At 47.6% G+C, this 22,481-nt stretch overlaps 1 protein-coding gene across 7 annotated transcripts in view; it reads left to right on the top strand.

The window, feature by feature from the left end:
- Positions 1-22,481, top strand: part of roq (RING finger and CCCH-type zinc finger domain-containing protein roquin) — a 99,793-nt gene that overhangs the window by 70,525 nt on the left and 6,787 nt on the right. For all 7 annotated transcript variants that reach the window (XM_089584854.1, XM_089584853.1, XM_089584852.1 and 4 more), the window contains 3 exons: positions 9,915-10,026; positions 17,919-18,015; positions 19,277-19,416. In XM_089584854.1, the coding sequence (XP_089440980.1) occupies positions 9,915-10,026; positions 17,919-18,015; positions 19,277-19,416 (349 nt within the window). The remainder of the gene's footprint in view (positions 1-9,914; positions 10,027-17,918; positions 18,016-19,276; positions 19,417-22,481) is intronic.

Consider the following 22,481-nt stretch of genomic DNA (forward strand, 5'->3'; position numbering starts at 1 on the left):
CGTACATAAGTATCTTGGTTTGAGTTTGTCGGTGAGTTGTTCATCTGTGGAGTGCCCTCCTTAAATTTCTGATCTGTTCTCCTTCGGTTTTTATTAGGCTCAATGAGGCACCTGAGGAAGCTCCAAGTACCTTCCGTGCTGAGGGTACCCTGTAGGGAATGGCATTTAGATATCTAGTAGTCGGTTTTGGCTAGAGACCACGCGTGCGCTTCTGCCTGTTTGGTTAGCTGGGCTATTCTAATTTTAAGCTTACGATTGTGTTGCAGAGTAGCCAGCCGGAATCCTTTCTGGTTAACACCCCTGCCTTTCCCCCTCTCTGTATTTCTCTATGTCTATCTCTACGATTGTGTTTCTGTTTTTTCCATCCCTTAGAGATCTCCTGGCTTCCCACTAGTGTAAGAGGTGGTTGTCTACTGCCGGGGTGCCGTTGGTAGTCTGAAATTTGCTTGTCAAGCGATTTTTGGTTTTAGTTAGCGTTTTGGCCCAATCCTCATAGCTTGCCGCGTCGACACCCAGTGCCAAGGCTTCCACTTCCCCGAACTTTGTCCAATCGGTCAGGCAAGCCTTTCCCCTCCTTTTAATTTTATTTGATTCTAATGTGATTTGTAGGATGCAGTGGTCACTGCCGAGAGTTTCTTCTGTATTGTGCCAATCGTAATTTTGAGCGTTCCGGACTAGCTAGAGCACATGTCTCGGCCGACGCTATTTCCTATTCTAGTCAGGTACAGCGGGTCCGTGAGGGTGGTTAGTGCTGCGGCTAATTTTCTGCCTGTTACGTTCTCTCTATGATACCCCATTGGTAGCTGTATGTGTTAGTCCCCTACCACCACTAAAGGCGATGCGTTCGCTATTAGTGTCGCTTTGTGAAAGACTTCCTCAAACGTGGCTGTGCGTTGTTGCGGTCTTCTATATAAGTTCAGAACGAACGCACCTTTGCAGGACCGTTTGTTTGGTAGGAGTTGGATAAAAATGTACTCGATTTCTTCTCTCAAATCCAAATCTATCATTACAGCCATGCATTCTTTATGCACGAGGATGCAGGTAGACAGATTCGGTTGGTGGGTACTGTACAACCCGAGTTTAGCTTCTGTACCTACGTCTTGTGAAGCTATTATTTCTGGCGTTCTGTTTAACATCTCTATTTATTGTTGTAGCGTTTCTCTTTTTTTTCTTAAACCCCCTGCAATTTCATTGTATGATTAGTAATTTCTCTTTGCCATGTTTAGCCATATTGAATAAGTGTTATGTGGACTGTGTTTTGTAGGCATCCCCTTCTTGGGTGTCCTCCTGTATTATGCATTTACTGCTCTTTTTGCAGGAACTTTTAGTCATTTTTTCTAGGGGTGTGCGAATATTCGATAATTTCGAATATTCGATCGAATAGCACGGTATTCGATATTCGCTTCGAACCGAATTCTCGGTATTCGAAATTTCGAAGTATTCGCCTCGCGCGAATAGTGTTTCTGGGGCGCTTGCCCGCTTGCTTTATGTGGTTTCAGTTCCGAGTATTGCCGCATAGATGGCTTTTTTTTATCGCGCTTTCAACGCTCGGGGGTCAGTCAATACACGAATCAAAACCAGGTCGGGGTGCGAACCCAGCTACAAACGAAATAAAGGTGAGGGCGACTACAAACGAAATAAAGGTGAGGGAGACGCGCTCTTGCGGAAGATCCTGCGTTCTGGCCGTCTCCGAGCCCCCGCACTAAGGCTGCCATAAACCGCGTCGCTGCCGCCGTGTCGAGGCAGACGCAAAGAAGGAAGAGCACAGCCATCAGTCGTCTAAGCTTCAAAACAAGGAACCTCAGTTTATTGCTGTTGTTGTTGCGACTGAGCGAAGGGTGAAAAAAAAAAGCGTACGGGCCTGCCGACTGGCTCTAGCCGAGCCACCACCGCTGCCACGTGCAGATAGAGGAGAGTTCAAAGATAAGAGGAAAGAAAGAAAAACGAAAAAAGACGCGCGTCACACAACGCAACAACCGCGTCCGCCGCGGCGGACGCTGGCTGGAAGATCAGATAAGCACCGAAGCCGCGCCCGCTCCACCGCCTCTCGATTTTTTTTCCCGTTAGAGTTGCGGAAAAGATTACCAGATAGGACAGATGCGGAGATAAACACGCAGCCCTACCGCGCTATCGCTTCACCCAGTCAGGAACATGAGCGACCGTTCTCGGCAGCTGTCAAGCAAGCCATCATATTACCGGCGGAGGCGCGAAAAATTCAGCGGCAGCGCGGGGACTCGATGTCGCCGAAGTGTATACTTACGTCAATGGGAAGGGCGCCTTTAGCGTGTGATAACGCTAAGCTTATTGTGCACCCGTGGAGGATTACTGCCGTTAACGCTCGGCATCTACGACTGGCGTCTTTTCATGCTATTCTTACTGCTTGCGCGTTGATGGGAACGGAACGCCGCCGTAATCAGGGTATTGAGCCATCTTCGGTGGTGTGCCGAACTCCGTCGCCGCAACTCGGGCACTCCGATACGTTGGAGGCTGAGAGCATTCTTGATGGAAGCGCGATGCTGAGTGCTGCTCGGAGGTACTACCGGGGACAATTTTGCCAGTACGCGCGAGCGGTGTGAATGACGTTTCGCTTGCGGCGCGAGTTTTGTACAGCCGTTTCCATTCTTGCTCGAGGGAATGCAAGTCTTGGAATGTAACAGTTGTTCTTCCAGTATAAATTGCCAGTAAAAATTGTTCTTCACTCTAGGTGTTAAAATTTTGAAGTGTGGTTTTAAATAAAGCCTCAGTGCAGTGTGTAATGGCATCGTGTGTTGGGAAAATAAATGGTTTTGGAAAGGCCTACTGTCACTCAGCCTCTTTTTAGTGCCAGAAGTACTATTCGAACTATTCGCTTCGAAATTATTCGAACAAAATCGCTATTCGCTTCGAATTCGCTTCGAATCAAAAAACCACTATTCGCACACCCCTAATTTTTTCTCTAGGCTCTGCAGCCATTTCCTGCAGTTTCCTGCCAATTTTGATTTTGTAGGACTGCAGCGTCTAGAGAACTGGTTCTACCGAGGCTTGAATAGTCTTTTTTACCGCCTCCTGAATGTATTGTTCTATGTTTGCTTTCATTTCCGCAAATTGCTCTTCTATTTTCCACTCAATCTTTTGTGTGAGATTTAGCATTATCTGGGTAATCCGCGCTTCAATGTTTTATTTTACTTGCTTGATAAGAGCCAATCATGCTTCAGATGTCTGCTCCAGTCTCGCTTCTAGTTTCTTGTTTTCCTCTCGAACAAATTCTCCAATCTCTTGCTCGGTTATAAAACCAAAGTTGTTGGCGGTCACCCTGTTTTGCGCTCCCGTGGAGGAAAGGCTCGAACCTTCCTCTTCCATCTTGTCCTCCGAAGAAGCGGGGGAGGTGGTCATTGCGGGAGTATGGCACAGGCTAGTCGTCACGTTCAGTGTTTCCTTTAGGTTTCCCAGTTCCTGTTTTAGTCTTACATTTTCAGCCTCAAGTGTTTGATCAGCCAACGAGGGAGAGGGAAAGTAGTAACGCTGCTCCAGCTCACCTTGTTATTGTTGATGGTGGCTCTGGCTATGGCGGCAGCAGCAGCTAGCGTCCCCTGGTTATTTCCGGTCATGGCTGCTGAGTGGTTGCTTCCTTTTTCTCCACTCGGTCCTATGGGTAGGGCGGATTTCTTTGATTGGTTGCTGTTGTTGTTTGGTCTGAATTTATGTCCTCCTTCCGTCACTCCGGCAGCAGCGTTGTAGTTCGGGTTTATGTATTTCCCGGTGCACTCCTTGGAGCCTGTGAGGTGGGATTCTCTGCAGATTAGGCACTGAGGCTTGCATTTGTGTTCATCTTCTGAGCTGGTCTTGCCGCAGGCATGGCAGTGGTTTTCTTTGGGTTGGAGCAAACATCTGCCTTGTGTCTGATGCTGCTGCATCGGCTGCAGGCCGGGGTGGTCTTCTGGTAGAGACGGACCGGAATAGCTTCGCCTCAGTAGAACACGTTGGAAGGCACTGTGCGTCTCTCGAATGTGACCACCGTGACGTTGGTCTTGCCTAGTTTTCGCACACCGATCGCTTTAGCCCCTGGCAAATGAAGGGCTTCGGAAATGTCTTTGTCAGAAACTTTGGGGTTCACTTGGATAACCCCGCAGCTGGAGTCTTCGGTCAGTTTCAAGTACCTCTGAACCACATGCATCTTGCCATCAATGTTCAAGCTTTCTATGGCAAGCACCTGTCTTATGTATAGCAAATTTTGGCTGCCTATTATATAATGGTTTCGTCCTAGGCAGCCCAGAAGGAGAGCTCATTCATAGCTTGAGGGATCCTCACAGCTGCCAGATGGCTTCTCCGATTTCGTTGTTTCTTTTGTAGTTGTTAGTTGGCTAAGTTGAAGGGGTCTCTAGGCTTGATTATAATCATGGAGCCTCCTCTCTCCAACTTTGGAGTGACCGCTGGATTCCATGTCTGGCAAGGCGACGGCTTCGGTTTGCTGCAGCTCTGACGCGGCAGGATGGCTGCCAGCGTTCCCACCGGCATGGCACAGCAGCTCCCGGTTTGTGGTTTCGAACTTCTTCTCCAACTTGATGTTGTATTCACTGAAATTGTCAAAGACGGGCTGCTTTTTCTCGTGAGACCGGATTTCCTCGACTTACACGGATTCCGGGTCGTAGCACCTTGCAGTCACCATTGGCATTGGTGAGTTGCGTATGCCCAGCCTGTACTCGTGGCTAGACCTAATAGGTCTGCCTCTAGCTCGGCCATCGCACGTAGTGAACAAGTGTCGTAAAATGCCATAAGATTGGCCCACCAGGTTAAAACGGTATCCGCGGGTGCCAAATGACTTTACGAATCTTGTCTGCCTAAATTTCAGACACTGCAGAGAATTTGTCCGGTAGAAAAGCAGAAATTTGTCTGGAGCCGTTTCAAAAAAAGAGCTCCATCGGACTACCTCTGTTCATCAAAAGCCATTTGTAAAAAGAAAAAGGCAGTCGTTCGTGATGAGCTGAGGTCGTCATAAACCTGTAAGGTGTATATGAACTTGCATTATATCTGATACAAGCATGATTGTTTGGCTAGCGGGATGGCAAACTGCGCTTAAACGTTCGCATTTAAATGCAGTGCACTACAACCCAAGGCATCACTTGCAGCCGTGCTGTATTAAGCTTAGTAGGGAACGCCTGCCTGGGTGTGTTCTTGTTGACACCCTCAGACATTTTTGTGAACGACATGAAAGCAACTTAAGGGGAGACGCGGGTCTTAGAACAGTCTAAAATGGTCAAAAAATCGATTTTGAGCAAAACTCATTTTTGGAACGTTTGACCTTCTGAGCACCTATTCTCAGATTTTTAACGCTAAATTCGGTCGGAAAATGAGATAAAATCTGCTTTCAGTATACCACGGCGGCCGCGAAATGCCCTCAAAAGGGCGAAATTTGTTCGAACTTCCCGCGCGCGCCACGGACGCTGCAGCCAGCCGATCGCCGCCATCTTGGGCTTGGCTTTAAGCTGTTTTCTTTGTGCGTAATTCGCAATATCTGAAAATGGCGTCGCCCAAGCGAAACACGTGCCCTCGCCGGTTTTTGGAAGGCCGTTTCCAAGTCGCTGATTGGCTCGCGCACAGCGCGCTTTTCAAACGTGCCGTTCCGCGCCTGCCATTGGCTGGCGTGACCGGCGCGTCATTTTTTTTTCTTTCTCTTTTGCATTCACCGCCGTGGCTGTCGCTTCGTGCGCGTCTGCTTTTGCGCTTGTTTTTTCTGGACGCGCTGTACTTCTGCTTTGTGCCGGGAATTTTTTCACGCGATCAAGATGACGGGAGACAGTCGGCATAAACCGTGCACGCAACGAGCTTTTGGAAGCCGTAAGAAACGGGCGTGGAACAAAACGCCGAAGGCTTCGGCCACGAGTGCGCCGTCGGGACCTCAGTTAGAGCCAGTGACGGACTCGCTGGATCTGCCGACAACGTCAACCACGCTGCTCGCTGACAACACCGCGGGTCCTAGTTCTGGCACGAATTGCATCCCGGATCGCGGTACAGTTCGTGTTGATGCCGCGTACTACTCTGCGGTGGTGCGAGAGAGCGGTAGAGCAGGCGCAGCTTGTTGAGCGATCGGCGCACACGAAGTCCGCTCTGTCGGAAAAGTCAGCGACCCAGCGCAAGTTTGAACTTCTTGGCCTCAGCGCGGAGTCCCAGACCGGTGATGCTGGTACTGAGTTCGTGATTGTGGACATGACAAACTTTTTCGCGAAAGCGAAGTGCGGAACCTGCGGCGCAGGAAGTTGATTTTGAGGAAGGCGCCCTGCGTTTGTGCAAGGCAAATGGAGCTCATCTAAAGAGCACTAATATGAGAGACTGACAAGGCGGCACAAAACGGGAGCAAGTAAAGATTACAATCCTGGACTGCTATGGAGATGTTCTCAAGCGGCACAGGGCAGCGCGCTGCCTAATACCAGGCGGTTTTTCTCAAAGACAGAGTAGAAGAGTGTCGAGCGTCGCACCCAACAGTTTTTTTCAAGACCATCCAATTGCTTGCCATGGTGGGGGCTCGGATCTCCTTGGCTCCAGACCTCTAGGTCCCTCAAAAAACAGTTTTCAGGATTCAAAATATTGCCTTTAGAGCTCAACACCCTAGCCCTGCACTCCATTGGTTTGGTTTGGTTTGGTTTATGGGGTTTAACGTCCCAAAGCGACTAAGGCTATAAGAGACGCCGTAGTGGAGGGCTCCGGAAATTTTGACCACCTGGGGTTCTTTAACGTGCAAGGACATCACACAGTACACGGGCCTCTAGTTGTCTCTAAAAAAAATGTACTGATAACTTCATGAGAACTCATTTTTTTTACAACTTCATCACACTTTCACCTTCGACATTTTTTTAATAATGTTTCCTTGGATGGAATAAGACACTTTTTGTTTTGTTTTGTAGGGAAACAGATAGGGGACATCTAAATAAAATCCGTTGTTGAAGATTCCTCACAAAATTTTCTGTAGTCAGTGTCAAAACTTTAAATGCGATTTTCTCAGCTTCATGTTTTTTGCCAATGTCACTAGCCTTACGGAACTTTTCATTATGTTTTTGTGGTCCAATTTTAATAAATTTTACACCGTTGAATTCAGAAATAATTGAACTGTGGAGCTATGCTATTTTTATGTGGCTAAGTTGAACATATCAAATTTTGCAGACAATAATACTGGCTAATTAGATTCCAGAATTGGGATGCATCGACTTAATTGAATATTTTTATATGATGATGTACCTTAATAACAATATAAATAGCATAGCTCTGCATGGCAGGTCTTTGGCTACGGCTACATTTTAATCGGAACCAAAAATGTTGAGGGAAAGTGTCTTAATGACCCGTAAGAAATTACCTAATTAGGCTTCAGTTATTTTCTTATACATTGAGAACTAATTGAGATAAGCTGAAACTAATTACATTTTTGAAAACAGGAGGAAGAAATACATATGCATACTTAATTTCACTACAATATCTCTAATAATAAAAATTTTCGTTTTAAAGCGACGTAGCTGGCAGCATCAAGTAGTGAAAGTGTCGTAGGCTGCTCTCTGCGCTGCTCTGCGCAGGCCACGCTAGCTGCCTGTCTACTGCAGTTTGTACGTCCAGCTTTTCCTCAAGGTGAAGCGCCTTCCGCTTGCATGAAGCCATCAGACCACAACAAAGATCGCGGTTACGAGTTCGTCGTTCATAAAGTCACTGGAACTTGGTCATTCGCCTTGTGAACGTCTGTCTAGGGGTGGCCTCTCCAACTTGCGTGCGGCTTCTTGCAGCCAGCTCCGTAGCCAAGCCTGGCCAAGACTTGCCAAAAGTAAAAATGGCTGTTGGCGCGCGTTGCCCGTGCGGGTTCGGGGTGCCAGGTTGCGACGTATCATGCGGGAATGTTTCCACAGCTACAACGTAACAGCGGGGTTCTCAGTACAGTGGATCCTGTGGGAGCTATGCCGGGACTGGATGAAAACGACATAACAGCCAGGAAAACTCAGCAGTGAGAAGCGTAACAACGGAGCTCTACTGTACTAAGGTAATCGCTAATAGAGTCAGGACAGCCAAATGATTAGGCAGGCTTTCGTTAATGATATTCGTCTATAGACCATATTCACACTATCAGTCAGGTAATAGGATCAGAATAAGAAGTTTCCGGGGATATGGTGGCCGCAGCTGGCGCAGGACAGTTAACCGGGAGATATGGGAGAGGCCTTTGCCCTGCATTGGGCATAATCAGGCTGATGATGTTGATAGCGTGATCCGCTTCCACGGGGAGGCACTGCGCTTGTGCAGATTGCCCTGAGGGCGCTGGTCAGCTGCTTGCGTGCCTGTCCCATCGGGACCATTCAGCACGTGTGCACTGGCGGCGCATGGAAGCAGATCGCGCTATGCTAAATCTTTACTGATGCACGCCGCTGTGCCAGTTACGGTGCGTGTGCACCGTGGGTAGCGCAGCCGCAGACACGTGGCAGGTACAGATCTGGCGTCGCGCTTTCACCTGCTCGCGTCTGTTGCCGCGAGCGTGCGCATACCGGCTCAGGCGTATGCGCGGGAGTCGTGGCTTTCGTTGTGTGTGTGCCACGGTGCCATCCGGGAGGAGATACGCTGAACCAAAACCATACCCATTAAGACTTCTAGAAACGCTATTCGCTCAGGACGAATACTTCGAGATTTCGAATACCAAACACTTGGACCGAATCGAATATCGAATCTTCTACTATTCGACCAAATATTCGAAATTATCGAAACATTCGCACACACCTAGAATGAAGTGCTTCTTCTGCACGTGTTTGAAGGAACAGTTGATACTGAAGATTTCTTTATCATTCTGAGCAGTTACCTTGTAACTCAGGGTTTCCTTATCATTTTCAAATAGGTGTACATTTCAAGTGGAAAGTGCTTAGAATGCCAAATGGAAACCAAAATAAGATTAAATGTAGGTGAAGTAACCTTGAAAATGTTTGCTGTAAACCTCCCCTTAGTCAAAGTCACAGATGCAGAGAAACCCTTTGAGATTACATTGCATGATAGCACAAGTGTGGCAGCAGCTGCCACCACCTCTGCCTCAGCTCACGCAACGCTGCCACGTGCGAGGTTGGGAGAGTGGAGGAGACGGAGGAGTCAACTCGAGGCTGGGCTAAAGGAGAGCGTGCGCGGTCGTCCCATGCAGAGGCACCTGCTTCTTTCCTGCTTTCCCGCATGTTCCCACACTTTGTCTGCTTGCCGCCATTGCTCCAGAAAATGGACTGTTCACCTTGCATCGCCGCCGCTCTTAGCCGTCCCCACTTCCGACGTGCGAGAGCTATCGGCGCCGGAATCATGCGAGCAGCTGTGCTACGGTGATGGCCGCGCACTTCTCGTCCCGTGTCTTTGTTTGCTATGTCCTATTATTTTTTACTCCTGAAGTGTTGTTGGGCCATGTGGTGTGATGTTCCAAAAGCGAAAGCAGCAGAGGCTGCTGCATTTGCCATGTAGATGTGCTGATGGCGCGGGAGCACGGCGCGTTATGTCAGCTGCGGTTGCTCGTTGTGATTGTGGACGTTTCTGTCATGTGAGTTTGTGTTTTATCATCCTGAAACTTTCACGTGGTTCTGCCAAATTTCAAATAACTCTTTTGTTAAAATTTAAGCAGCGCTAACTTTTAGGACGAATACACAGAGGACATGACAGGACGGGCGCTCCTGTCAGCACTAGCTAACGGATGGTCGCTGTTGCGAGTTTGTTACATCAAGTTCAACTGCTGCAACACCTTCATTACATGGAGTTCTCACACACACATGCTTCAATGTTGCGGCATTGTGGAATCTTTGTAATATTAAAGAATTTGTCACACTGGGGTTTGTTACATCCAGTTTTGCCTGTACGTGAATGGAAGGGAGGCTTTGAAGGAAGCCAGGTCACAGAACTAGTGCCCTGCTTATGTCTTTATCGCATGAATATGCTTATGCCTTATGCAGTTGCCCCTCAGAAGAGGACCCTCTGGTGCCCTTTGACCCTCCTCTGGTTTCCAAGTACGGCCCCATCTCACGCTGTGCCCGTACTCTTGTCAGAGGACCTGCTCCCATCCAGGTAAGTGAGACCCTGTGCTGGGAAACGAAAATTAATTTTGTCATGTATTCAGCTTTGTTCTTTTTGACATTATTTATGCTATGGGCTGTAGACAGAAAGCCGGGATAGCGTGCTCTTCTTTAGGCAAGGATAGGCAAGCAGCATACAAAAAATAGCTTGAGGTAAATATTTCAAGATGCACATGCACAGAGGTAACACAGAAAACCAGACAGTGTGTGTCCCAAGGTATAAACTTTATTTTCCAGCTGTTGCACCTGCTCTTGTGTCCTGCACTAATCCATTGTGGTATGCAAAGGGACCTTGAGCAAGTGGTGGAAGTGGTGCACTATTTGCACCAGACTGTGCCAAATGGCAAATTCTGCTACATGCTGCAGTGCGAACAAAACCGAAACTGAATGTTGAGCTTAAGATCACATGATCTGTGCACAGTGTTGCTACATGTGAAATTGGTGCACTGCTGTCTGTGTACTTTCTGCTTGGGTGAATCCTTCTCAGCTGCATAATTTTTGCCAAACTCTAAAGGAAGGTTTTTAGCGCAAGCTGTGAGCTGTTGGCCCTTCATTGGCTCGCACGCTTGTTAGAGGCTCTGGGGCTTTCAGAAGCATTGGTGGTGTGCACTTGTAGCTTCTACAACAGTGCTACAAGAAGGAGGGATCTGCGGATGCTTTGAGATTTCGAATAGTTTTTGCCGAAAGTATTTGCTATTTGGTTCAGCTGGGACTGTGCTTTTGCCATTCAGAGTATTTGAACGATATATGGATTTGCCTGCTTTCCTGAACTTGCAGTTAAACATCATGGCACTTCTTACGGCACTCACCAGCTTGATATGCTTGTCACATAAATGAACTTCTGGTTTTCTTGTTAGAATGATCACTAGTACGCTGCAGAAGAGCTCTTGCAGTCAGGAAATGAAGTGTAGGACCACATGGCATGTCAGTGCACCATACCAGAGTTGACAACTAACTGTGAATGCGCCAGTGGAGAAACAAGTGCCTGTGTTCCTATCATTTTCAGTTATGCTGAGGGTACGCGGCGCACATGGACAAAAGCGTGTGCCGGAGTGCTTTGCAGTATGTGCGATCCTCTGGTCACAATCTCCTCTTTGTCTACAGTTAAACCTCGATGTACCGAACTTCATTGTATCGAAATCCTTGATGCAACAAAGTGTTCCAGTTTTCATAACTTTCAGTCCATGGAACACCATGTTTTTTAACTTCATTATAACAGAGTAAATTTTCTATGCTTTCAAGCACATGGAGCATGATTTGGGAAATCTGAATGTTTCTAAAACTCTGCCATGCTAGTGCTCTGCTCTTATGAAAGCCCGCTTCGACCTCCACCAGATATATGATTGCCACTGTCGGGAGCTATTTAAAGCACCAAGAGCATATGCTTGCAGAATTTGTTGCCGAAAGTGAGGTCCCAAATCAGGCAAGGTTATTCTTCTGCTGAAAAGAAGAAGAAAAAAAAAGCCCACCAATATCACTTCTCCGACAATCTCACAAATGTGACAGCATTTGTGGGCCCATTGCATAGCTTACGTACGGTATGGGAGAACCCGTGCGCTACGGGGGCTGCGCCTCATGGAGAATACAACGCGTGGGGCAGCGTATACACAGCTGTTGCTTATCTCCAGGCGTTGTGCATTCCAGACTGAGCTGCCACTCTTTGTCTGTGTTGCTAGGGATGCATCTCTTTGTGCCTGTTTGATAGCATTGTCAGATGTCATTCTGCCAGTTTTGCCGCTTGCAGTTGCAGCGTCTGGGCTACAGTCATCAAAAACAGGCACAAGATAGTGTCTTTGTTAACTTCAAGGATATAATAGTTTTTGCATTTTGTGTAGTTTGCTCTTTGCTTGCTCATCCTGAATGAATTTTTCGACAAAAAACTTTTTTTAGAAGCATACATAGATTTGAAACCTTGCGTAGTTTGCGAATACAGTCGAACCCGGATATATCGAATTCGAAGGGGATCGGAAAATAGTTCGATATAGCGAAAATTCGATATACAGATATAGGCTAAAACTGCACTCCCGATCATAACAAATTGTGGCTTACCGTTTGGAACAGCCGCGAATCACATAGTATGGGCGCGCAATGTGAAAGCGCTTTATTTCGCGGAAAAAAAGATCACTAATTTTGGGCTGCTTTTTCCCCTGGGAACCGAAGTTCAAAACACTGGCCTCGATCTTCTCGAGACTGTCCAGGTGCGAGAGCACAGTGCCTTCCATTTCGCCGCAACAGCGCCGAATCAGGCTAACGCTGACGCCAGTTCAGTGGCTGCGCACGGACGCGTTTCTTCGACAACACAGTTGCCCTCGTCGTCGCTGGAGTCGGCGTCTTGAACGCCAGCTACCGCTTGAACTTCGCTGTCAGCGTTAAAGTCCTCAACAGTCACTTCGGACGGAACGGCGCCGAGAAAATTGGACAAGTCGCGAAACGCGTCGTCCAAGCACTCATCGTCATCTAAATCTTCCGGAGATTAATCTCCGGCCACTTCAAGGCCTGCCTTGCCAAAACAGTTGGCTACTGGGGCCTGCTTCACGTCGCGCGTTGAAACACAGGCACACACACAAAAAAAAACACGCGAGGCGCAGATGGAGCGATAAGAGCGAAGCCTATGCGAGCGGCAGTCAACGCGGCTGCGAAGGAACGACAGAGGGGAAAAGAAAGAGCAGGGAGAAAGATCGGCGCTCTGGGCTTCGTTTTTTTTTTTTTTTTTTCTGAGCTCTCTCTTTTCCCCAGACCCACGATGTGCCCACGAGCGACCGTTTTCTCTCTCTCTTTCCCCAAGAAGCGTGGTCGCCGTGCGTCTCCATGCGGCGCTCTCTCTTCGCTGATCTCCAATGACCTTGACGGAGCACACGCCGGCGGTACAGGAGGAGAGGAGGAGTGGGAAAGCTCGCGCCGGTGGGGCGCAAAAACGGGGAACAAAAAAAAAAAAAAAGGGCCCTGCGCCTGCTGACTGCGGAAATGTTCTCCGCTGAGGCGGCTGAGGACCGGACAGGAATGTCTTTGGGGAAAGCGCACCTTCCAGGGGCGCGGCGCGGCGTTCGATATATCCAATGTCCGGCGAAAATGGAATTCGATATACAACGCAACTGTCCTATACTTTTACATAGTATTTTCAAGGGGGTAATCTGTGTGTTCGATATAGCCAATAATTCGAAATATGCGGGTTCGATATATCCGGGTTCGACTGTAGTACAGTAGAACCCCGCTATAGTAAACTCGGCTAAAGTAAAAACTCTGATATACAGTCGACGACCAATTTTTCGGACTCTCTAGGGACCACGAAAACGACCGAAAAATCGGGCAGTCCGGAAAATCAAATTTCACCGAAAAAAATCACAAATTTATTACCAGTTTGCCGGAGAAAGCGGCCAGTTGTGTTGCACACATTCTAAAGCTCCTCATGACTAAATTTCGCCGCACGACATACCGTATAAATGCGTATAAGGGCCGCACTTCTTTTTTTTCCTGATTCCAGGGCCAATTTTTTGGGGTGCGGCCCATACACACGATGTGCAAAAAAAATTTTTTTTTAAAGTAAAAGCACACCAACCAGGGAATGAGCGACATTTATTCTATTTCAATTGTCACTTGCGGAGTATTTCAACTCTTGAGCTGGTGCTGTGCTCTGGTGCACGCTCATCCCAAAAGAAGCCGCGCGGCATGTCCGCTGTCAACGCGCAGCCGTTGTTCTGAAATTCCATCAAATAGAGGAGCAGCTCTTCTTCCAGTTCCGGAAACTCGCACGGCTTGCCTCGGAAAGCGCGCTTTTTGCAGCTTGTGTTTCTCTTTTGGTTGCACCATCATCGGACGCACTTCTCGGCCACGTCGAATTTCCTGCCCACCGCACACTTGCTGTGTTCGAGAGCTAACTCCCAGCCGTGTAGCTTAAGGTGCTTGCCCATCGCGCTAAAACTGAGAAGCTTGGCGGCAGCACGCGAAAGCCACAATCACAACTATTACGGCGAACGCGCTAACACGCCACAAAAGGCTGGAGCTGGCGTTACCGATGTAAATAGCGGATAATCACGGCGGAAAAAAAAAGTTGATGATGATGATGATCACGGCCTCGGGCGCCATCCATAGACGGCACTTAGAAGCTCCTGTGCGTGTGCGCGGCCTCGAGAATGGCGCGGCGCCAAGCGATCAATCCATGCAGGAAAGAAAAGATCAAACGCTCTGCGATCGTATTCGCATTCCGTATTCGGGACGAAAGACTTGGCACAGATGAGTTCCGTGAACTCAGACTACGGTTCAAGTTCGTGCGGTGGAAGACATTCAAGAACAGTACGAATTCGAAAACACACGAGCCCAATGTGCCGACTCGCGCAGAATTTCAGCGTCGCAAGTTAAGAGGCTCCCTTTAAGCTTGAATTTCGATTTGTTTGATCAAGTTTTTGATCTCTCCTGCAGTTTCGGGTAATGAGGTTCCATTGTACACATTATATGGCGGCTTGGGTACTGGCGGCGATTGCGAACGAGGTCCGAAAAATCGAGTGGTCAGTTGCGGTGCGTCCGAAATTTCAAGCGCTCTTACACATTGGCTCTATGGGCCATGTCGCGGTGCCGCGAAAAAGTCCGAATAATCAAGCATGTCCAAAAAATCAGGCATCCGAATTTTCGGTCGTCGACTGTAGTAAAGTGAAGCTGTGGTCCCTTTTCGCCTTCCATAGACTACTGTACATTTTTTTTTTTCGTTATAGTAAAGATTTTTTCCAAAGAAATTGCTATAGTAAAGAGCGCCTGGCCATGGAAATGTACTTCTCGCGGAATGATGACATCGCGGCACGCACGAAGTCAAGGATCGCGAGGCATATAGATACCGTATACGGTAAAACGGCGTTTTGAGGTGGCTCCACGACCAAGCTTGGAAGTTGTGAGGAGAAGCGAACTTCTAGAAGACCTTGAGCCGTGAGGCAAAGCCCGTGGCACGCACGGAAAAAGTAAAGCTGGCTATGAGCGTACAAAGAAGGTGGTGCGGGTCGCTGAGAAAGGAAAGCCAGTAAAAATGCAGTAAGGACTAGAAAATGGAAGAAAACTATGTGCGTTTTTAGCATGGTAGCACGGAGCGTGGGGAAGCGGTGGCACTGTGTAGGCAGTTTTGTCGCGCTTGACTGTTTTGCGTGCGTTTAACTATTACCTCTTAAATGACGCTGAGGCCACGCAAAACGACGCCGTGGTCATGCAAAGCATTGGTTTTCACATGGAATCAAACTGGCATTATATTCCTAGCTGTGTTGTATTCGTGCAAATGCGGTATACTTCCACAAGACGTAAACCAGTCGAAAACATAACATGTAATAACTCAAAATAAATAATCGCATAAAGGCACAATAAGAGCAGGATGTAAGCTATTTTTAAGTGTTTCTTTTATAAGCCAACACTTCATGCTTAGTAAGGAGCCAGAGAACATAGAGCCATGCCATCACCAGCAACTGATACAGTAAAGACTCTGATATAGTAAAGATTTTTGCTGGTCCAAGCTACTTTACTATAGAGGGGGTTTTACTGTATTTGCTATTCGATTCACATCGCACTTTCACGATTCGAGCTATTCGAACCTCCTAAACATTCAGAAATGAAGTTTCCTGTTCATCTAAACCCGCAATAAAACATCGCGAGATGTCCAGATGGCAGTATCATGCGATCATCACGTGAGTTAACTTGTTCTTCAGATAATTGACGGTCAGCACGCGGCAAAAGCGTGCAAATGGTAATTCCTGGCCTTGCGTTAGGCCTGTGCAAGTTTTGAATATTCAGTTGAGTAGTAAAGTATTTTGTATTCAATTCAATCCAAATGTTTGGCATTTAAAATCTCGAAGTATTCGTCTCGAGCGAATAATGTTTCTGGCATGCTTGCTTCGTGCGGTTTTGGTTCAGCACACCTCTTCCAAGGTAGCACTGTGGCGCGCATGCAGCCGAATCCCTGACTCTATGGACACCTGTTAGGCATACGCGCTGCCTGCCTGTGTGCCAGCACATGTGTCGGAGGCGATCCGCACATGTGTGCAGCAGCACACGCGAGCAGGTGTGAACGCAGTGTTCACATCTGTACGTGCCAGGTGTTAGCGCAAGCACAGGAAACGGCTCGGCAATGCGCATGAATTGGAGGGCATGCTGCTGTCTCGACTTTCCCAGGACGCGAATGAGCTAACTGCCGCTGTTGTCCACATGAAGTTCGTTACTGAAGTGTGACGGCACGAGCGCATCGAGATGGGTACCCTTTTCTAGCGCCTGATGCCATTCAATCTTTTTTGTGTGCCAGAAGTGTTCGAAATATTCGCTTCAATCCAAAAAGACCACTGTTCGCGCAGGCCTACCTTGCATAAAATCAGTGCGCTGATGGCCATTGAGAGCTGCCGTGGTGCGGTCGCTGTCTAATATTAGATACTGTCTAATATTATTGTTTGTAGGCAGAACATGGGGAGCAGCGATTTTTGCGATTTTGAGAGGCGGTTTTGCACAAAAAAATCACGGATTTTTTGGACTGTTTGTTTATTCAGACCCTTTTCCTGATAAAATTCTGAATCCTGATCCTGAATCTGAAAAATCGGTTGGCGGCTGTGCCTCATGGCCACCTTACAATCGTAGTGCTTCATGACAGTATCCAGTAAATGTCGTCGTCATATGAGCATTAATATTAAAAAAAATTGTTAACAAGGTAAACAGTAAAGTTTATTACTAAAGTTATCTAATGTCTGGCATGCATTAAAGGCGTAGTATGTGGTTGGAAACAAAATTTGTTTGCATTACCTCTGTTTCTTTTCATAGCTGTGTTTTGTGAAAAAGCACTTGTCTTTAGTTTCAACTAGCTGTGCTTTTGTTTGATTCTTCTAAATTCTAAAATATTTGATTTGCAACCAATTTTTATTATTTGTATTTGCTTTGCAACCCAAAATTTAATATTCGGACACCTCTTATTTTGAGATCAGTGATCATTGTGAACAAATGAACTTGTCTGCTCCAGAAACCGAAATTTTGTTACTAGTCCTCTCTTTTACATACTGGAAGGGCTTGAAATTTGCTGCAAAAACGCCCCTTTTTTTTAGAAATGCAAATGCTAGAGCATCTGTTATAAAACTTGAAATTCCCGCTACAGAGATTTCTTTCAGAAAAGCTACTGCAACAAGCCTGCTGTTGGTTCCATGACTGCCTAGAACAAAAGAGGAAGGAAACACTTGCATGGCATGGCAGGAACTTGCTCCTTGCTCTTAGCAGCTCAACAAGGCTCAAGGCCACTGAAAATACAAATGGGTGGGCACAGTGTCGGGCGGTTAATGTAAGCGAAAAATTTGCAGAATTCATTAGGCTCAAGGTCTATGCAGTTTTGCTTGCAATTCCGCCAAGAGTGAGTGAGAGCTGCATTGCAGCTGTGTAGACCAAAAAATTGAGAGATTACCAGGCGCATAAATACATCTTCACAGAGTTTGGTAAGACACCAAGTGAACTCGAGGGGTTTTAAATAAAAATTAAAAAGTTGGCGTTCTTTCAGGTTTTGACCCTAAAACTGCAAGAACTTGCTTGAAATGCATTCACTCATCACCATTGTTACCAAAGTGTCTTTGCAACTGTGATCAAAGGTCAGATCCAGGGCTTCATTCTTGAGCTTTCGTGTAATTCACGTACCACTCTTTACAGTGGTCAGCTGAGCCTAGTTGAGCTCTCCTCATTTCAAAGTGCACAGATTCAGTAGGAAAGTTGTTACGTGAGGAGTGTGGATCTTTATGTAATGTGAAATGTCTTCTGGTACTGTCACCAAAAAACTCATTTTTGGGTGCCTAGTAATGTGCTGAGCCTGGAGAAGCAGATTTTGTTGTGAGCAGTGATGATTTCCAGGCTGTTGATTAGACTCATGGTTGTGCATTGTTCTCCGCCAACCAGGTGACCTCCCGCCGGCCCGAGGAACTGACGAGTCCCACTGCAGCACTGCGCCTGCCCCTGGCTTCAGCTGCAGCTGCTCCTTCCTTCTACGCACAAGGTCGGCATCCGAGCATGCTGGTAGTTGATACTGGAAGGCTTCTGCGTCCATCACATAATCATCATCATCATCGTCATCACCACCATCATCGTCATCGCCACCATCATCACCATCACCACCACCATCATCATCATCATCACCATCATCATCACCACCACTGTCATCATCACCATCATCATCATCAGCAGCAGCCTGACTACGCCCAATCTCATCCGCCCACCTAATTTTCTGCAGCCCCCTGCTACGCCTGCCTTCTCTTGGAATCCACTCCGTTGCTCTTAAGGACCAGCGGTTATCTTGCCTTCGCATTACATGCTTGACCCAAGCCCACTTCTTCCTCCTGATTTCAACTAGGATATCATCAACGCGCGTTTGTTCTCTCACCCACTCCGCCCACTTCCAATCTCGCTGCGTTGTTCTTAACTTAAGCTGAACCCTCTTTGTTAGCCTCCACGTTTCTGCCCCATAGGAGAGTTCCGGTAAGATACACCTGTTGTATACTTTTCTCTTGGATATTGGTAAACTGCCATTCATGATCTGAGATAACCTGCCATATGCGCTCCACCCCATTCTTATTCTTCTAGTTATTTCCCTCTCATGATCTGGGTCAGCTATCACTACCTGCCCTAAATAGACATATTCCCTTACCACGTCCAGCACCTCGTTACCGGTTGTCAACTGCTGTTCCCTTGCGAAACTGTTGAACATTACTTTGGTTTTCGGCGAGTTAATTTATAGACCCACTGTTCTGCTCTGCCTGTCTCAGGCCCAAGAAACAGTAAAAATGATTGCGTGGTGCTTTGCAGTGGTGGTGTACGCGTTGTAGTAGCTGTAGCGGCCAGCGTGTCTGCAGAAAATTTGCTCCCAAGCCTGGTGCTGCTGTGTCACAAGTGGCATTCCTTGAGCAGCAAAGGACCATGACATATGTGCTGCTGAGAAGGAATTTTATTTCGGAGTGCTGGAAAAGTCTGCAACCATTAAAAGACCGACATTAACCTTATTAGCTAGAATGCTAGCCATTAGGTGCCTTTCATTTGGGTTTATGTATGTGTAGCCATGGTTGATTTGATATGTTTCAGTGTCTTTACTACGCACTCTCATACTGTTCACTAGTAGGTGTAATAGCGCTTATTGAAAATATTTTTTATAGTTCTACGATTAAAAAAATAAAAGCAGACAGCTCTGGTAGGGCTAACTACTATGTCCTTTTCATGTGAGCTGCATTGGTCACACCCCGCATGCGTGCACACTCTGTTGGCAGGCTTCACCCTGCTGCCGGCGGGGGATCTGGCGTGCAGCACCGACCCCCGGCTCTTTCCCCTCAAGGGGACGCCATCCTTTGCTCCTGCACCAGGCGCCCTACTGGCTGCCCCTCCAGCACTGGTGGCACCTCCAACCAAGGTCAGTGGCACACCGCTGTGTCTGGCTGTATCTGCTCATTTTGACTCTCGGTTTTCTACAAGACGATGGCAGGAATACCACATGTGTGTGGGTGTCAGGTGCGGGAAGGTTTGTTTCATAATCAATTGAGAAGTTGTTCACATGCAGCCACAGGTTGAGCACTTGGTGTCCAATTTCAAAGCAGCTATTGCACTGTCCAGTTTAAGGCGAACTTGATGGGGCCATGAGAATGTTTGTCTGATCAGAAGTGCCCTGAAAAAAGGCCATGCAAGCATGCAAGATGCATTGACGTGTGTCTAACTAGAGCTGTGAACAAAATTATCTCTCAGCGAGAAGATAACCGCAAAGAGGGCATTTATTGTGCTTAGCGTGAAGTGCGCTGAATAGTGAGGGTGCGAAGCAAGCTCATTCCCCCTTGAAGACTGCAGTGGTCTGTTTTTCTCCTCCACAGCTTCCTCTGTTCATGTTTTTTTTCCTTTTCTTGTGGTGGTGTCTAGGTGGCTAGCCATGCAGTACAGTCTCTGAAGTCAGATGATCCTTTTGTTTCTACTCTGTTTGTTATCTTCGCACACCTTCCATATTGCAGCCCTTACCAACTCCACGAGCAAATGAGGAACATCACATCATTCCATTTGCAAATTCCACATGCCATTCCATCTGCTGCAGGCAACAAGCATGGGGCGATCATATCTGGCTATGCCAGACCTCTGCACTACAAAAATGACTGTTTTGTGGACATTGTGTCAGTCGAATAATGCTTGAGGAGCCCCTAGTCAGTGAGCAGGTGCACCCTGCACGTACGCACCTTTTCCGTTATGTGCTGCACGCAACATGGGCAACGTAGTGACCTGACTATGTTGGATCTGTGCGTTGCACACAAATAGATGCGATGCTGCCCTGCCATCGCCACACCCACAAGAACACTTCTCTGCCAGAAAGTGCACCCTCGCAAGATAGTTTCCCTGCTTTTTCATGCGAATGTGCTGAAAGGCTTATTGCGTGGAAGTGTTCTTTTTTTTTCCTTTCATGCTCGTGTCTAGAGTGCTATGTAAATGCTTCGCTAGTATTGTTGATGGAGTCACTGTGGTTCATAGTCGTTGTGTGAAAGTTTGTCTCATGTGAAGTAGGTTGTTTTGAGTGTTTTTTTTTTTCGTTGAGCCTTTTGGAAGCCAGTCAGGTGCTTTCACGTTTTTCATCTTACAGTGGAACCTCGATTATACGACGTTCAGGGGACCGCGCGAAACCGTCGTATAATCCGGGTGTCGTATAATCGAAAATCAAAGAATGCGGCCAGTGGCGCTCGGCCTTGCGCCGAAAACTGTTGACCGGCTTCAAGCCCGCGGCAAGTACGCCAATCAGATTAAAAAAGACAAAACCCAGCATTTGTTTGAAACAGATTTGCAAAAAAATCTTTATTACCGTTTAAAAAAAATCGGTAATTTTTTTTTTTTGCACCTTTGCCCAACCTCGGCGCATCAACTTTCTTTCAAGGGCTGCCACGTCCGGCAGTAGGTCGCCAACATCGTCGCGCGCGCAAGCAAAGCGCCGGATGTTGTCGACGCTCTGCAACATGTCCGCGTAACTAGGAATGGGAGCGCAAACCTCTGCATCGTTGTCCACTTCCTCTTCGTGGAAAGTTTTATCGTGGGGCACAAGCATCCATTACTTCCATTACAAAAAGCGCCGTGGACGCCGCTGTCCTCGCTTGGGCGAGCGCGGCCTCGCCCGCTTATCTGTTTTTTCATCAGCGTCGGCTCCTGCGGACGCATCTGTTGCTGCGACCAACGCGCGTCTTATCTTTTCTCTTTATCTTTCCTCTGATCTTTTAACTCTCCTCGGCAGCGGTGGTGGCTTGGCTCACGCCAGTAGGCGGGCCGGTGCGCTTTCCTTTTCATCCTTCTCTCAGTCGCAACAACAACAGGCAGGCCGCGCCTCCTTGGGACTCCGACTGCACAGGCTCGACGAAAAAGAGAGCAAGTGCACTTGGCGGCCTCGGCAACGCTCTCTTCCGCGCAAAAACGGGGGTGCTTAGATTCGCATGCAAAGTTTTTTTTTTTTTTTCAGAAAATAGGGGGGGTGCTTAGAATCGCGAAAATACGGCACATCCCGGCCTGCGTTTGCTGACGACCTTTTTTTGACGGACCGTACGAGCCAGCCGTCGTACGAAGCGGGGTCCTTCTAAAATTTGCGTCGTATAACCGAGGTTTTTAATGCATTGTCTCTATGGGGGTTTTGCCGGGACCGCACAAATTCGTCGTAAAATGCGGGTCGTCGCATGACCGGGGGACGTATAATCGAGGTTCCACTGTATTTATGAATTCATTTCATCCAATTTCACCTTAATGAGAATCTACTTTATTGATGTGCTGTGTGGTGGCACAGCTGCAGGGTTGTGGCACAGCAAAAGGGAGTGTTGCGAGGCGTCGATTTCCTGCTGAAGTCAGACATGGCCTTCCACTCTTACCATACAGTAAAACCTCGATATTTTGAACTCTGTTCGTTCAAAATGTCTCATAAAATAAGTAAGATCTCTCAGCTGAAATGAAAACTACTGTCAGCCGGACATTGAAGGCCTCTCGATCAGCCATCATCGCTTCGTTTACGTTTGCATCAACGTTGCGATGGATCCTGTTCCCGATTCTGATAACGAAGTTCTCGCAAAGAACTGTGGCCTGCATTCAGCAGCCTCATCCCCACGGAGCACACGATGCTTTTGAGGGCTGAGGAGGTGAGTCTGGCAAGAAAGTCCTAGCGCCGAGAAGTCAGCAGCGTAGCTGTCACCGCCAAGCCACCGTCACAACTGATCTGTAGAGACTGGGGCGTGCAGGCATATTTGAATTCTGTAATACTAGTGCTTGTATGGCTGGTTATGCAGCCCAGCGTCTTGGTACGTTGATGAAGTGAATGCTCCATGCGGCGCCCTTGCTAACGTGGAGGCGCGTTGAACACTGGCTATACACAGCTCTTTTTCCTTGGGCAGTTGTTTCGCAGTTCTGCACTTATTCCTTGTCGCACGAACTTCATCCAAGGGGCACTTAGAGAGGAACTTGGAGATCCTCTGTTGC

Source organism: Amblyomma mixtum, chromosome 3 (assembly GCF_055824585.1).
Source record: "Amblyomma mixtum isolate Tamu chromosome 3, ASM5582458v1, whole genome shotgun sequence".
In the NCBI taxonomy this organism is placed as follows: domain Eukaryota; kingdom Metazoa; phylum Arthropoda; class Arachnida; order Ixodida; family Ixodidae; genus Amblyomma; species Amblyomma mixtum.